The following is a 17,978-nucleotide window of genomic DNA, read 5'->3' as shown; positions in this document are numbered from 1 at the left end:
TCTGAATTGTTTACAAACTACATTTAAGTTATCTAGAAAGCAGAGATGAGAGAATAAGATAAACGAGCTAGGCCATGGATGGTGGTTTCACAGCACTTCACAAGTCCAGTGCATATAACAAAAAAATATCACTGTCCAGTAAAGGACTAGAATGGGAACAAACCCAGATGTTTAGAGGAATTATTTTAAAATGTATGGTCCGTATGCCTGAATTGACTTATGGATGAATAACTGTACATCAGAATTTAAAAAGTTTTCGTCTCATGCAAGAGTTCTCATGGAACAGTGCAAGCATATCTCGTGACTTCCAATCTAATCTTTCCTATTCAACAGTTACAGCTGGGTCAGAAAACTGCTGCAATGGACTAAAAAAAAAGCAAAACATTTCAGTCCCTCTGAACAGAAAATTCATGTCCATATGATGTTGTGGACATTATTAGTGATATCCAAGTTGACTGGACAGCAGCTCCTATAATGCAGCTGGTCACGTGGGAATCATGAAGATGAAAGCAATGAATGTAGGCACAGGCTGTTAGTCCCCAGTCAACCACAGAAGCTCCTTCTAGAGAAACTGAATGTCTCCCACCACGAAGTGGAAAGCCCTGATCAGGACAGGAAACCTGAGAGGGTTGTGCATGCACAAAATTAATCATCAAACAAGCACTTGTCTTGTCACTCTCCTGCTATTTGAAGGTTTCCTGCTGGCTTTGTTGATTAAACAATTCCTAGTTGGTTCAGTAATATAAAAATTATGCAACATATGTGGAGACAGATTTCCCACATGGCTGGTATTGGCTTAGTTAATAACGTTTTCCGTACATTAACTGGAGTGCTCTAGCACAGAGCTCTGCTTGCCGTCCTCTGGAGCCACACTGCTGCTCCTGTACACTGGCCTCCACAGGGAAGCTGCTGAACAGTGCACCCACCCATGTGCTTTTAGAAAGAGCACTTCATGTCCTGAAAAGTAAAATGGCAGGTTTTTCCACACCCGTGGACCCAGTGAGAAGCTTATTCTTTCCTCTTCTGCCTCTGGCAGAAGGTGGGCAGCCTTTCCATGCTGATCGTGTGGTGGAACAAACACAGAAGGCAACAGGCTGTGGGAGCACAAGTGCCACACCTTGCAAACCATAAGGTTTTTGTTAGCAGTGAATGCAGAGAAATGTGTGGCAGTTTCTCATGTGATTTCAGACACCAGCTAGCTGCTCTGAAATGTCATCTGGAGGATTTGGCCTTTCTTCATAAAGGCACACAGAAGATGAGCTTCACCAGACTACGTGATGAATGTCACCTTTCTTCATTGTCTTTAATGGCCCCTGAATTTTGACATTTTTTGTTAAACTGATGTGCTATTTTATGTGAAGGGTGAAAACTATGGGAGACAAGCTGTTTTAAAGCTTTTAATGAATTTGGACCTAAAGGAAATATATTTTGAAATCAGAATCATCCAGTGAGCAATTTCCTGGAGAAGTACTGCAGGGGTGTTGTATTGCAATACTGTACACCTCAAGTCCACTGCTGTAGGTGAACTCTGACAGTTGTAATACTAGCCCTTGGAGCAACTAGTAGCTCCAAACCACCTCCAAGGAAACCATTGGGGTTTAAGACTTATCAATAAAGTGGTTTAAGACTGTTTTTTTTTTTCAGGATACATAATTTCTTAAATTATGTGGCATCTCACTGTTTTAATCTACTTTGATACTATTAGAACAATTTGACATAGCTAAAGACATTGTATGCATCTCTTAAATACACAGAAAGTAATTCCTAGAGTCATGGTAGCTGGACAGGCAATGTATTCATTCTTGAAAAGGAAGGATACCAAAATGTGATTTTTTGCCACAAATCTGTAGAAAAGAGGATTTTAAAGGGAAAAGAGACTAATGATAAGTCCTAAAGTTAAAAGAAACAAAACTCTTTTAAATGCTGTTAGAAGAAGTAATTTGATTTAGGAGACATGAATATCACTGAACAAAAGGACACTTAAGAGAGCAAGGAATAAATCAATATGACTAAAATTAGATTTTTTTTCAAGATGCTGTTTGAGCAGAAGCGCATCTTCACAATTTAGAAATTTGACCTAATGCAAACAAGGGCAACTAATCCCTCACAGATGTTGTGTACAAGATTACATCAGCAGTACTGTCATGTAAAGATCAAATACCTACGCAATCCCAGATGGCTTTATGTATATATCAGAAACATGAGGCCTCCAAATAATTGATTTGTTTGATATTACTAGGAGCAAATAATAAGATTCCTAACGAGATAAATTATCGTTTTGCATCAGTCTCTGTCCAAGAGCTTGTTGGGATGCTTCTGCCTGGGGATTGCATTTTTGTGGAATTTAAGATGAGATGCTCTGAGAAAAAAAACTACAGAAGTAAAATGTAGATGAAATTGTGGTGGATGATGAGGTCTAAATAGCACAGAGAGAAATTCTGAAAAAAAAAATAGAAGAGTGTTTGCAGTGTCTTGCTGTAAGACACTTTTCCTAAAAGCACAGTAAATGTTGGTAATTTTAATTAAAAAAAAAGGAGGAAAAGTTTAAAAGGGTGATAGTGCAGAAAATTTTGCCTGCTGTTCATGCCAACCTGTTTATTTGCAAATAGACCAGGAAGATTGTGCAATAGACCCTAAGCGATGCTGAGTCTGCGAGGGGAAATGTTGCACTTCTCTCATGCAGTTCTTTCTGTGGCTATAGTAGGTGGGCAACCAGAAATGGAGGTGTGAGATGGGAAAATGGACACAGGACACCTTTTCTTTTTCTTTTTCTATTTGACAGTTATGGAATCAGATGCAATGAGGTGAGCAGCCCTTTCCACAACATGGCATTCTCAGTTACTGTTCAGCTTCCAAGAGTCTTCTCCCAAGTGTCATTACTCGTCTCTTGCCACATCTGAGGCAGCAGAGTTTGCATGAGCAGCACTGTAGCCATTTGAAGCCAAACAGGTACTTGGTGATTTCTGGCAGAGCTTCCTTACATCCCACTTGGTTTCTATTCAAGAGCCTGGTTTCTTCTCAAAAGGTTCTTGCAGAGATGTCCTAGATGGCTTTGAGAAGTGGCCAGCTGTGCCAAGGGGCTCTTTCTGCAGTGTAACTCCTCAATGGAATGGACTGTCTGGGGGTGGATAATCAGTCCCTCTCTGCCACCTCACAACCTTGACATTGTCCTTGTTTAATTCCATTTCACTTTAGTTCCTGTCAGTATGGAAACATTGCATAGAAACATTACTGGGAAATAGCTGGTCCAAAATCATCTTGCCTGTGCTAGGTTAATTCAGCTGTCACTGTCTTTCTGTCCTACCCAAGGTGTTCATCTAACCCTGAACAGAAATACCAGCCATGTCACTGATTCCAGATTTACTGGGATCAGAATCCTTCCCAGCCACCCGTTGTGGCTGTTCCTGGAGCTCAGTACTGACGTGAGCTAAAAGAGGATCTTGTCAAGACAGACACAGCCCTGTTAATACCCCTGCTTGGGAAGCTGGAGTCAGCATGAGCAAAAACAGGGATCACCTCATGTCTTCCCTAGCACCGTGAATCATTTGCTAGTTAAGCCAGTTTTTATTCACAGCTGTGGTTCTTAGTCTTCATGTTAGGAATCGTGCTTACTGTGAAGTAATGGGATTTTGTTATGAAAATTGGTGGGAGCAGGGATGAGAGGAAGATCAGTGCACAGTAGCAGCCAGCCACACACAGCACACACTTGGTCAAAGCTCTTTGTTGCTTCACTTCCAAAGCCCAGCACTCTTCCCTTTAGATAGCAGGTTGTAGAAGACAATGTTTATTCCCTGAGTACACTACTAAGAAATTAATGCAGTAATTAACACAACTCCAAATTATCATTCTTAAATCTTGCAGATTACAGCACTCAATACTGGTTTAGAGCCTTCTCTTGCTTGCCTCTCCACTGATGACTATAGGGGTACAAGTCTACCCCTCATTCCACCCTTTCACACCAAATCCTTTGGACAGAGAGATGATGGGGAGTCCAGCAGGGCTGTGCAAAGGGGTTTCCCCCTGTTGTTCTGCTGGGTTGCAGGTCAGTATCCCTGCCATGTGCAGGTGTTCACACTCCTACTGTCTGAAGATCTTCCTCCGTCCTTACCTTTCCCCATTTTTTCTATTTCTGGCCCCAATGGTTCATTGCCCTTGTACCATCCTTGCACCCAACTCCTCCCAAACAAACACTCCACTTGCATTATTCTCCCATACCACCACTAGCAGTCAAACAACATTCATATAACCCTCAGTGTTACCAAATACCTCACTGAAGTTCCTGTTCCGCCTCCTTCCCATGGTGATACCCATGGTTCTCCACAGGCTTCAGTGGGTGGTGCACATCATACATGCTGTGAAGTTGTTTACTTCCAACAGTGGCTGGGTAGACTTACTATATGCACACATTCCCCTTGTAAATCAGGCTTCCACAGCCCTGTACCAAAGACTTTCAGTAGACTAATGCAAGGTTTTATATCCCACTGTTCATGCCTCCCCTTCCATGTCTCCAGGACACCATCCCATCATTGAAGATCATAGACTCATAGAATCAACCAGGTTGGAAGACCGACCCCCACCTGGATACAAACTCCCTTCAGGTAGTTGAGGAGAGCAATAAGGTGACTCCTGAGCCTCCTTTTCTCCAGACTAAACAACCCCACCTCCCTCAGACTCTCCTCATAGGGCTTGTGTTCCAGGCTATCCCACTTCCAGGAAAAAAAAATCACCACTTCTCTCGGGTCCTCCTGACACAAGACTTTCTGCTGTATTACCCATGAAAAAGAAACTAACTTGTTACAAAAAGCATCTAACCACTAGTTCAGTGCTTCAGTTGCCAGTAGTTGTGCTTGCTACAGTAAAAAGCCAGAGATACTGTTCAGTGGAACACTTTGGAAGCATTATATGTAAGGCCAGCTGTCCCTTTTGCTACATACCACTTCTGATTCTCCTACATGGTTATTGTGGTCATTACATCAGATAACCATCCCAAGTTTGTTACTGAACTACTTTATATGAAATTCAAGATTCGATCCTCCACACACACACAACCCTCCACATCTTGTTGAATTTAGCTGAGAGCATTTCAATATCAAATCAATTTAGAATTGTTAAATGTCAGATGTGCTCATACCTTCTGTATTGTTTCCATAATGTTTGAAAGGCAGGCAAGTTTTGCCAGGCAAGCAGTACTGAAGAGGCACACTCTGTGTTCCAGAATAATTAATTTCCTACATTCTACATTTCATTCCATATTTCTGCCGTTCTCTATTTCATTCCATATATTACAGGATTAATACCTGGCTTTGTCTGGATATCCTCAGCTTATCCAGGCTGATATGACTGCATGCCTCTAGTATTACTTTGATTGCAAACGTACTATGCAGGCTCCATGCAAGCTCTTTAAGTGACCCATATTATGCTCCAATAAAAAAAAAAAAAAAAAAAAAAAAAAGAGAGGAAGGGGGGTGGAGGGAAAGAAACAACCACCCCGAAAAACCCTACTTGTTCCACTTTTGCTCATTTCACATCCCTTTAAAGACAAAATTTAAAAGGACTATTAGAAATTACTTCATTACTTGGACACCAAGCATTTAAAACTGTTCACACTGTCTTGAAGCAACATGTTAAAATTCCCTTAAGAACCGGAGAGAAAGCTCATGCCAGCAGTTGTTGCCTGCTTTTACATCTTTAACAAGCAGAATGAAGATCAGAGGATCCCTGCCCTGCGTTCTGTGGATTTCACCTCTCCAGCGGCTCCCGGCATCGCAGAAAAGGTTCGGCCCGGCCCCAGGCGGCCGCGCCTGCCCGTCGCCACTAGGTGGCACCAGAGCCCCGCGGGAGCCGCCGCGGGCGGGAACAGGGACAAGAGCACCCGGCACAAGACCCGTCTGGTTTTAAGGAGACATAGGGATTTTGTCACCCCACGGGCCGTTCCAACCCGGAGGTCCTACCGACAGTAATGCTGTAAATGTCGAGAATTAAAAACACCCACGTTCAAGAGGATCCTCCCCGCAAAGCAGCGCATGTGGCGATGCCTTTCGGGAAGGTCGTGGTGCTGCCGGCAGCTGTCAGGCATTAACTGAAGTTCAGAAAACAGCACAGTAAGGTATTTCTAAAGAATCATTCTTTGCCGCATCCAAAAAGCTGTTTGAACCCCGCAAGTGTATGGACTTGGTGAGCAGGAGGAGGTAGCAGCCCGCCAGGGCTCCGGGTACGGATGCCTGCACCCGTCCTGGCGCCTCTGTTCCCGATACCGATCCGCCCGCAGGGTCGGGACCTCAAAAGAGAAGCGCTGAGGTTTATGACTGTGCAGGATTCCGCTCATAAACAGCCATACCAGTGCAAATTCCATGACTGCTCCTATGTGAGAGTAACCCTCTCGCCTCCCGCCCGGCAGAGGGCGAGGGGCGGTGGCAAGAGGCAGCGGAGGGCGGCGGGACGCCGAGGTGTTTCGGTGCCGCGGAAAGGAGGCGGTGGCGAACGCCGGGGCCGCCCCTGAGCCGCCCCTCTCCCGCCCACTGCGGCCCGCCCAGGGCCGGCCTGCCTGCCCGCCCGCCCGCCCGGGACCGGCTCCGCAGCGGCGGCCGTAGCTGCAGTCGACGCCGCCCGTTGCAGCGCCGGCGCTGATGCCTCCTGCGGTGGCCCGGCAGGGAAGATGGCGCCGTCCCACGTCCTCAAGTGTTGCCAGAGGGTGTTGGCCTGGGTGCCCGTGGCCTTCATCGCCCTGGTCGTGGCCTGGTCCTACTACGCCTACGTGGTGGAGCTGTGTGTGTGTGAGTCTATGGGGAGAGTCGTGAGCGCTGGGTGTGGGAGGAGGACCCCTCACCACCCGCGTCCTCCGCGTCTGCCTTCTCTCCTGCGCCCTGGCGGGGTTTCCTTTCCCTTTGCCCGCCTCAGGCTTTCTTTCAGGCGGGCAAGAGGAGATCCCTTCTCAAGCGCTCCCTCCGCTGCCGTGTTTACCTGTTGTCCCATCGCCTCAGTCGCTCTCCCGGGGCCGCAGCTGAGGTCGGTGGGAGTCCGCCCTCAAGCGCCTCACGACGGTGGGGTTCCGACCCGGACCGCCTGTGGAGAAGCGAGGGACGAGAATGGGGAAGAGGGTGGCCAGACGCTTCGCTTGGAGTCAGGTCCCTCAAGGAGGCGGTGAAGAGCACGAACTCCTCAGGGAGCCGTGCCAGGACGGAGACCCCGAAGGGGCTGCCGGAGCCCTTGTGTGGTCAGTGCCCCTCATGCCTCCCAGGGAGAAGTTTCCCCTCTCTGTTTTTTGTTGGTAATCTGCCTTCCTGGTGTGTCAAATAACATCTTGGCTATCTTTGGTGTGTATTTATATCTCTCCCCTCTTCCCTCCCGCTTCTAATTAAGAAGCCCGGTGTCATTGAAGTGTACAGTGTCTGAAAACATCGCACTTCAGCGGGCAGGGGGAAGGATTTAGGGCTTATGGGATTTTTGTCAGGCCGCGTCAAGACTTTCTGGGCCGAGGGATCTGCGTTATGTAAATCTGACCTGCAGGCAGTGTCGGTCAGGATGGTATTTACCCTTTTCTGTCTTCAGGTGGAAATTTCAGTTCAGGCAGATGCTGGCTTTCTCTGGGCACGGTAAACGCAGCGGCACAGTGATGTGCTGTATTTGTCCGACGTGGTAAAACTTGGAAGCAGCATAGGAAAACTAAGGAACGTGTTACTGTGCACTTGGCATGTTTAAGTAAAGAAGCTGAAATGAAAAAAAAAAAAATCAATCAAAAGTACAGAGGACTATTTTAAGTTACATATAGGTCTACCTGTCTGTAGGTCCTTGTGTTCCTTGCTAATTGCATAAAATACATGCTTTGATATCTGTAGCTAGAAATAAAAGGCTTGCATGTATTTTGTATCTGGGCAAACTTGTAAAGATATCCTTTCATTACAAATAATGTTACTTTTTTTCTACAGGATTTAGGGGCTTAATAAGTTTCCTGAATACCCATGGTATTTCACAGCCTTTTGTGTCAGCTTTACGTTTGTAGACTGGAACATAAATCACAGGCAAAAATTTTTTCAGACTTAAAATAGTAGCAATTGTAAAATAACACTTTTAAGATACTTCATGAAATGTTGACAGGGGATTTCAGGTGTGTTAGTGTGTCTGAACTTTTCAGATTAATATGGTTTAGTTGTGTGAGTAAATAGTACTGGTTTTCTGGGAAAACTATAAACAAATTTTAGACAATCTATAGTACTGGAGGTCTGGGGCATGGGTAGTTATGGTAGTCCCAAAAGGGGCTGCATGATGTTACAGACTCACAGGTGTGATGTGAAGGTTTACTGTGCCCATTACAATCTGGTATGACAAACGGTACTATGCATTTCTTCTCTTGCACAAAGAACAAACACTCAGAGATTGACAGACTTGCCCAGGGCTGCAGAGGTGATCTCTGGCTGAACGGGGAACAGAACCTTGACCTCCTAAGTCCCAACTCTGTGTTTTGATCACAGAGTAGGTTAAGGATGGGTGCAGGTGGATAATTTCTCCTTCACAGGCATAGAGGAGCTTCAGAGAGCCCTTCTGGATCCATTAGGGTTTCATTTGTGTGAAAATTATTCAAAGAGTTGGCTCCTATTATGCAAGCACTCTCGCATCTATAAATCTGGTTTCTAGATACCTGATGCTTTTTACTTGTCCATCTGTTTTATTCTTAACATATAGACTATTAAGAAAAAGTGGTAATTTAATAAGAAAATTGCTGATTTTTATTGCTGCCACTGAACTTTATAGCTGTTACCTGTCTAAATCATACTTGGTGCCCAAGGATTTTCTTTTTCTGTGAATTTTTTGTTTGTTTTCTGTTGTGCATTTTGGATTTGGGGTTCCTTGGTTGGTTTATCATAATGAATTTTGTTTGCATTCTTGATAAAAGGTCATCTTATCAGGGGAGAGGACAGGAGGTTTGTGTTTCGGGGGTTTTGGTGATGATTTTTTAATTTAATTTTTGTGTGCTTTTAAACTGCATCTGAATTCAAACCAGCATACAAAGGAACACAGGGTTTTCTGTTTCTCTTGGCAGGTACATTTACTTTCTCTCAGTGCTCCTTGTGTTTTATTTTGGTTCGAGAACTGCTGCTCTATGTACTATGACAAAGAGCAAAGATGTGCCCTTAGTGCTTGGCTAATGAATGAGGTGATGCTGGTCTCTGCAGATGTTCGTGTGGTGGGTGCAGAAGCAAGGCATGTGGCTTGTTGCATTTGTGTGGCTTTTGTAAAGGGTACAATATGCAGCTAAAGTAAAGACAGATGGAGAAAGGGAAACTTTAGGAAAAAAAGGAGACACAATAGAAAATTTCAAGTAATTGCTGAGGGGAAAAGCAAAGTTGAAAGCCCACAGACACAAGTGTTTTTTAAAAGGTTATTGTTAAAGATTAATGTTAAATTTTAAACCTAACAAGGAAACAGGGAGAAAACCTTCATTCCACCAACTGTTTCTTCTTGTGTTGTTGGTGGTGTTTTTCTTCTCCTTGTAGTCCCTGCTCGTGTATTACAAGAAATCACATTTAGTTAGTGGAAATCAAGCTTAATGTAGCATCATGAAAGACTCCTAATAGTCTAAGTAGAAGATGGTAAAATTCGGGCTGCTTCTTTCGTCACATCATTCTTTTCCTTTCAGTTTCGCCTCTCTGTTGCTTGCTTCACCCTCCTCTGTTGAGGTGCTCACATATTGCTCAATGACTTCCTTTTGATGTTTGATGAACTCAGTCTTACTCTGTAATTCACTGCTAGTATGTATTTACTTGGTTGTCCCTCTTCTATAACCATGTATTATATAACTTACATACTGGCTGAAAACACTGAAGAAGACTGGTATGGATAAGATAAGAGGAGATTCATGAGCTAATTTATTGGTTTCCTCCCATGGAAACTTCCAGCATCCTTGTACCTCTCTAAAGCATTGCTGTTGTATGCTGGTGAACACTGGCTTATTTAGACCATTATTGGTGTGTAGTTGTGATCCATCAGGTAAATCATCTAGTAAGCTGATTGGAAAAGCAAAAACAGCCCTTTCTCAGCAACTGCATAGAAGTTGAGGGACTGTCAGCAGAATGGAAAAATTCTGTGAATGTGTGTAGCTGAAGGAACTGCAGAAGACTCAAGGCAAACCCTCATTCAGATTTTAAATGTTTTAAAGTAGAAAAACATGAATGAACACTTTCTTACCAGATTATTTCTTCTTTTCACACTTAATTCACCCAGAGCTCTCTTTGCAAGAAAGAATAGAGAAATACATAAGGGATATTGTAAAAATGCTTTTCATTTGTTTAAAACCACTTCATGTGTTCTTTCTTGTTATCAAAACATGTTTTGCTTTTAACATTGCTTTTGTAAACAATGGCTGTATTATATTGGTAGTGAATTGGACTGATTGTGTCTGCTTACCACATCCCTCAGAAGCTCAGAAGGAGTGTAGCTGTTCTCTCATGGTTCATTTTCAGTTACTGCTGACTTGTGTCATTACCTATCCCAACCACTTTTGTAGGTAATGGGCTGCAATCCAGACAGTGTTCAGAAGACACTGTTTTGGTTGGAAAAGACCTTTAAGATCCTCAAGTCCACATGTAGTAGTAGTTGACACATATAGTACCAGTTGATAGGTGAAGCCAGCCTGCTTTCCCACAGGCAACCCTTTGGCTAAAATGCTATCAGAATTTGGTCATGAAGTCTGCACTGTGGAAAAAGAGAAAGAAGTTAACTTTGGTTGAGTCATCTGCAGATGATAGCTAAGGTTTATTGGTTGGTTTTATTTGAAAATTAAAAACTAAAGAATTTAAAATTTTGTTCAAGTTAACATTTCACTTCTATAGCTTTACTGTATCTTTTATAGCTTTACTTCTTTAGAACTATATGTTCTGAAAAGCACAGTCCTGGCTCTTCTCCTGGGCCAAGAGATGTAAGAAAAATTGTTTATTTTATGGGTTTACTATTCTTGTATCTATATGAGTGTTTTCATGACTCAAACTGTTGAAAGTATAGGGAAATGTGATTTTGAAAGCTACAGGAGTAGTTAGTTGTGTGTTTTTTCTATAACATCTACTTTCAGAAAGGTTTGGAAGTTTTAATACATTGTAATATCTCATATGTCTAAAAACCTGACAAACAAAACAGTTTGTAATTTAGAATTCATAATTTCATGTTGATGGCACAAACTGAAATCCTTGATGTTCCAGGAGACTGCAGTTGCTCTTGTCAGGAGGAAGATAGCTCTGATTTCCCCAATGCACAGTCCACATGAGAAGCACATGGTGATATGTTGTAATGCTCCCATTTGAAGAGTCTGTTGGCATAAACAGAGAGAAGGTAATTCCATCTGCCTCCTCCAGAAGAAATCTCTACTGAAAATGCTAATGCAGTAGCTATCGAGCAACAGCAGGGTGATGTTAACAGCAGTGTGTCAGTAACTTGTGACTACAGAAAAAGCTGAAGTATCAGCACTGAAGTGCAACTTTTGCATGTTAAGCATGCACAAACCATTCCCATAGGAAAATACAGTTAACCTTTCAAGAAAAGGAATAGTAAATTAAACAGATTAAATAATTAGTAACAGTTAACTATATTTATGTGCCTCTCTTGAATTTCAGAATAAAGACACTGAACAGCTTTGGATGCACTTAGTTGTGTTGTAGTCTCTCAGTTCAAGCATGCATATTACGATCTTAAATGAGAACCTTTCCTATTATTATAAATAGGTTGCAGTGCTCAATCTGGATACAGATGTGTTGAAAAATTAGATGCTCATATTGAGTAGAAAGGTTATCTTCATAGAGGGTGCTTCTCACTGTATTAGTTATATCAGTTTCTAATGGCACGTGTGCCCTTAGAAAAAAAAAATTGTTCCAACAGCAACAGAAAAAAAATTGTTCCAAGAGCAACAGAATTAGTCAGCCTGGTTTCCTGTGGAGTTACCTTCTATCTGCCCTTCCTACTCTTCTGCCAGTAGGATTCCCTCTTCCCTTTACCTGCTATGCCCACCCTAGCCCTCTAATGCCAGTTCTCCCCTGTATCTGCTAAACCGTTCCTAACAGTTCTGCAGTAGCTGGCATCTTTCTTTGATTCCTAGTTACCATTTGGTCAAAAAGAAGTGTAGTGGCCGATTTGGTGTTGCTTAACTTGCCAGTGGGCCAAGCTGAAAATGAGCTCCTAAGTTCGTAACATCTGTTTCCTGACAGGGAGGGTGGGCTTGTCTCTTCTACCCATCCAACAATGGTGAAACTTACTGACATGTTCTTGGTGTCAGAGGTGTGAGATCTCCACTGAGCTTCACAGCTTGGCTGAAACTGGTCTGCAGGCATGATGGTTTTGAAATAGGGGAGGCAAAAGGCTTAAGGAAAGCAGGTTGCTGAGTAAGTGTCTGAGCCAAAGCACAACTCTGCTTGTGGTGCTACTCTTTTGTTGTAGCTGTGATCGCTCTTTGCTGCAGCACTTCCTGATCACCTTTTAGATGTGGACTATAATGCTTTTGTTCTTGGTTTGAAAGGTCTTGGATAGTATGAATATTTAAGATTATGAAAAATAACTTCTCTCAATTTTTTCTCTGGTAAAAACAGTAGGAGCTTTCGGCATGCCTTTAGAGTAAGAAGAATAAACTAAAAAGTCACTTTCATTTTTAATCAGGGGGTTTATGTTGCTTCATCACTTAGTAGACTAGCATTCCTACAAGAAGCTGTGGATAAAAGGACCGGAATTTCAAGTGTATGTTTTCAGTAGACATAATTTTGAGGTCATTGACCCTCTGCAGACTGGGAACTTCAGGTTCTGCTGTCTACTGAATATTAAGTAATTTAAACTTTGTTCTCCAGCAGCTCCTATTTTTGTGGGTTAATGTAGACACACTGTCCATAATCAAAGAATTTACAATGTTACATAGACAGATATCTGAGGTGAGTTCTTGTACACCTGCAGCAGGTGAAACAATTAGATGGCACTGTACCTGCTTTTACTTTGCAACTCGAGACTGCCTGTGATGGAAAATGGGAGTGGGAGAAATTCCAGTTGTCTGTCTAAAATTGTGCTTGGAAATGCTGAGGCTTCATGATGTTCATTTTTTTCACCCATTCAATACACCAGTGTTTAGCCAACTCTTTGTTGAATGGTCTCCTACAACTGGTAAGAATTTATGCTGGTTTAACATGTACTTTCCTTGCAAGTGTTATAAGCTATGGATTCCTGAGTTTCCTGAGGCAGCTTTTATGGAGTTTTCAACTCAATCATTAACTCTCTCCACTTGGTCCCTATTCTACCTGTAACAAGACAAGAGTATCTCTTTTTCTCTCGTTAGTATGTATGAAGTGTAATAATAGCATTTGTGAAGTAGCCATAGGCCACTTTTTTGTATAAGATGGATCTCCACCAAGGTGAATCAGGGGTAGAAGGGAGAATGAGACTGCAACAAATTCATTTATTCTTTTAGCCACTTCCCCACTCTGACCTCCTTCCACTGTCACTAAATTGTTTTCTGTGGGATGAGTCAAGAGGAAAAACTGTGATTGTTTTAGCCCCATCCACAGTGCAGTACGTCCCCTATAACCTTTGTCTGTTTTGTCTTATCTGTGCTAAAAATCAAGTTCCTCCTCTGCACAGTGTTTAAGCCTCTACTTTTCCTTTTTTTTTTTTTTTTTTAAGATCAATGGCTCATCTGTTCCTTATTCATGTTCCTTTCTGACTATTAAAATTTTCTTAGGAGATTGTGGAAGAGAACTGGATCACGAGAACACCATGCTTTCCCTTTGCAGTTTCTGCAGCACTCTCTCTGATGCTATATATGGTGCAGCATTGTCTTATGATTAAAATGGCTCCATCCCTCACATCTATGATTTAGAGAGGTTGAGGGAGGTTTGTTCAGGGAGGTTTTGTATGTAGTATTTTAGTTGTGTATCTTGATATGTGTTTGTGAAGTGCTAAGCAGAGAGATAGGCTTAAAAAAAAAAAAGGCAGCTATTTGGGAGGATTTACATTAAATTTTATTTGGATTAAATCTAAGTACCCTTGAGAGGAGCAGACACGATTTGTTTGAAGAGACCTAAATAGTTATTTTATGAGCTGGTTTGCAGTCATGTGTGGTAGTCTTAGAACTTTTATTAAGTACGTCAGCTACTGCCTTGTCATATCATCACAGTATATCAGAGGCTGCAAGGGACCTCAAGAGATTATCGGTTCCAACCCCCCTGCCAAAGCAGAATCACTTAGGGTAGTCCGCACAGGAATGCATCTGGTGGGTTTTGAAAGACTCCACAACCCCCCTGGACAGCCTGTTCAAGTGCTCCATCACCTTCCCTGTAGAGAAGTTTCTCTTCTTGTTGAGGTGAAATCTTCTATATTCAAGTTTGAACCCATTGTTCCTTGTCTTATCACTGTGAACCACTGAAAACAGCCTGGCCCCCTCCACTTGACACCCACCCCTCAGATATTTATAGACATTGATGAGATCTCCTCTCAGTCTTCTCTTCTCAAGACTAAACAGCCCCAGGGATCTCAGTCTCTCTTCATAGGGGAGATGCTCAAGTCCCCTAATCATACTCGTAGCTCTCCGTTGGATTCTCTCCAGCAGTTCTCTCTTTCATGAACTGGGGAGCCCAAAACTGGACACAGTATTCCAAGTGTGGTCTCACCAGGGCGGAGTAGAGAGGTAGAAGAACTTCCCTAGACCTGCTGGACACACCCTTCTTGATGCATCCCAGGAGCTGCATGCAGAGAACCTCTTACTATACCAATTTTTGTGACAAGTAGTCATTGCTTTTAGGTTTGTCAAGTTTGGATTGAAAAAACCCAAACAAACAAAAAACAGAGATGTAAATTGAAATGGAACCCAAAGCAACAAAATGTGGGTTTTTTTCTGTTTTGAAAAGTACTATGTAACTAACATGGAGGGAAAGTTTTGCAGGGCTTTTTGGGTTTGGTTTGGTTTAGTTTGGGTGTTTTTTTTTAATGGATACTGTAAAAAAGGATGCAGGCTGTGTATAGGATTTCCATGGAGACATTTCATTTGTGTATCAGTTTAATCCAGTGCTCCTTAAATTTTGTGTTCATTTGTTTGGGGTTTTTTAAATAGTAGTATTTTTAAAGGCTTGAGTTTAACCTAGTAATTGCATACAGAGATATTACTCTCTGTGTTGTTGGGCAGATAGCTGCGGAGATAAAGCTAAAACAGCGACTGGCGCAGAGGGTAGGCTTGAACTTTTTTAATAATTCATAATTTAGACAAAGGGGAGCTTCAAGACCACTGAGCATTAGATTCAGTCATTTTCTCTTTTGTATGGCTTTTTTCTGTTGATGTTCTCAGACTTGCAAGTATCCTGTGTTTCACCCTACTTCCCACACTTTCAGAAAGCCACATGGAAAAACCTTTTTACCAAGGAGCAGTTAGGAGGGAAATAGGCATCTGTCTGTGAGCAGGAATGATTCTGTGCGAGCCGTTAGGCACACACAGGGTATCAGGAGCTATACTGCCATGCCTGGACTGCCTGATTTTGTGACAGCCTCCTACTGTGTGACAGTGCTCTCTTGCTGCAAAGCTTTTGGAGTTTTTTGGAGTGGCTGTACCTCCTGATCAGGAGGCAGTGAGGCAGCAGGTTTAAGGGTCTGGGTCACTTTGCACATAATCTTCAGGTATTTAGAAGTAATCACTTTCCTGATAAAAATGTAATGTGGTTCCTGACTTACCAGTAGCAGTAATTTCTTGTTCTTGACAAATACTATTTTCCACCAGTGTGCCACACTCCACTACTTTACCTGCAAATGTAGCTGTTCCAGCAACTGCATTATGACACACCGTATCCTAGGAAGATGACAGCGGAAGTTAATTCTCTTAGTAGGTGTCATGCATGCATCAAACTCTTACTCATTTTTTGCTGGTCCTATAGTGCTACACCCAGTGCTTTCCCAGGGCAGCCCTGACACATCTCCAAGGTATAGTAGACAGCACTGTTTCTTCCCTTGGCACATACTGCCTTAGGATTTGTAGTATTTCAGCTGACCTTTTTACAAAGTTCTGAGTTAATGTTTTCCAAGAATACGTGGTGAACTGTAAGCAGGCAGGTGAACTCTGAGCATTTTACTTCTTTACTGGAACCAGTGTCTACTGAATGAGAGCTGTATGGGTGGATATGCTGTGCTCTTCAATATGTTTGCCTCTGGTAGCTCGAGCAGTCTTTGTGCTGTCGCCTTTCATGTTCCTAAGTGATAGTAGTGGATAGTAGCAGATGGTGTTTAAATGGGACCCAGTGTGAGAAGAACATGACCTTCTGATATTGTCCTCTAGTCAAAACTTTCTGTCCTGTTACCCCTTATGTTTTTTCCCCTCTGCAGCACCTGGACCTTTTGTTATGTTCCTAGGGAGTCACTGGTTATTTTTTCCTTTTTGCAAAATGAAGGAAGTATCTTTAGCTATGGTCAAGGTTTGTCCCTGGATATTTTAGTTCAAGCTTTAATGAGTGACATTTTGTTCTGCAAAAAGAGCAAGGAGCAAAGCCTCCAGGATCAAAAGATGGCAACATTTGTTGTCAACAAGCTTGACAAGCCCTATATGGGCAGGTTCAGTAAATCACCATGAGATGTCTTTGAATCGTTCTTAATCCATGAGTATTTTAATAATGAAAATAAAAAATATTTATTAATATTACAATACCAGTATGTTGAAGATAGTTGTGCGAAAGCTTAATGGTGGGGAATTACTAATAGACATTTTGTCAAAACAAAACTTCCTCAAAGGGCTCTATTCCAAAGCTTGCTATTATCTTATTCATGTAAATTATCTTTCTGACTGCTATGTTCTTAATGTGTCACTAGCAGAAAATTAGCTCTTCTCATCATAGGTAGTTCCGAGTTTAATCTCATGTGCCAAATACCAATCAAAACTAACAAATTTAATCAAAAATTTTAACTTAAAGCTTCATTTGAGGAAGCCAGTGACCTACTGCCTGAGAGGAGGTCAGCTTCCTGGGCAGTTTGATTTCTCCCATTACCTGATGAACTTAGCAGCAGTGAAATCCTTCTCTGAGAAAAGAGTGCCTAATACTTTGTAATGAGATTTACAGGGAGATTTTTATCCACAGAGTTTTGCAAGGGGATTTTATCCTAATATTTGAGGAAACACTTGTTGCAAGCGGAGCCAGTAAGTAAGGGGACAACTGATTTTGGAAGAGTGCAAGGCCAAATGCAAGAAGGGTGCCTGATTAACAAGGCAAATCCCTACAGTCTTCTGACAGTTCTTACCACTGGGTGATGGTTCATGTCTGCAGGTCCAGCAGCTGTCTGGAGTTTTTGTTCTCCAAAAACTGGTGCCCCTGCTCTCCTGCTGTCATACCTCACAGCTGTGTGGAATACCTAAGTAAAGACTGACAATCTGTATTTGTCTGTCTAGAGCAGAAGTAAATGGATTTACTAGTAGCACCCTGAGCCATAAGACACTCAGCTTTGACCTTAATATTCAAGGCAGGGATTGTTTGACAGTCACAACCAGGAATTAGTGTTGGGTGGGGAGGGGAAGGCAAAAAAAACCCTGGTAATTTCTTAATTACCTGAAAAATTCTGTTACAGGAATGAATTTTGTATTGTTGGGTTTTTTGGTGGGGGTGTTTTGGTTTTTAAATATATTGATGGTTTCTAGTATTACCTTCAGAACATCCAGTCTTGTGCAGGGTGTATAAGACAACTCCATACAACATTTGATACTAGGACTCTGTCAACACAAGCTGATTATCCTGTTTGTCTTTTCTACCTCCTGCAAGTGTCCTAGAAGTGTCTTAACTACAGAACCACTGGAGTTGCTTCTAACACAAAAAGCCCTTTCACATATCCAGACGCTGGCGTGTAGTGTTACTATGAGCTTGATCTGGCCAGGCTGAGGGTAAATACGCCTCCTTCAAATGTAAATGTAATTAATTAATGGTGTGGACACAGGCTACCTCCACTCAGATGCTTCTGAGTTTTCATGCCTTTCTGCTAATGCTCTTCTTTTCTAT

The 17,978-nt window shown here is 42.4% G+C and overlaps 1 protein-coding gene across 1 annotated transcript in view; it reads left to right on the top strand.

Annotated features, from left to right (window-relative positions):
* The first annotated feature begins 6,655 nt into the window (after positions 1 to 6,655).
* The window catches only part of ZDHHC20 (zinc finger DHHC-type palmitoyltransferase 20), a 39,279-nt gene continuing 27,956 nt past the window's right edge, over positions 6,656 to 17,978 (top strand). Inside the window, exon 1 of the mRNA XM_054381565.1 lies at positions 6,656 to 6,773. Coding sequence (XP_054237540.1) covers positions 6,656 to 6,773 — 118 coding nt within the window. The remainder of the gene's footprint in view (positions 6,774 to 17,978) is intronic.

Source organism: Indicator indicator, chromosome 1, assembly GCF_027791375.1.
Source record: "Indicator indicator isolate 239-I01 chromosome 1, UM_Iind_1.1, whole genome shotgun sequence".
NCBI lineage: Eukaryota > Metazoa > Chordata > Aves > Piciformes > Indicatoridae > Indicator > Indicator indicator.
This window is presented reverse-complemented; position numbering and strand designations above follow the sequence as displayed.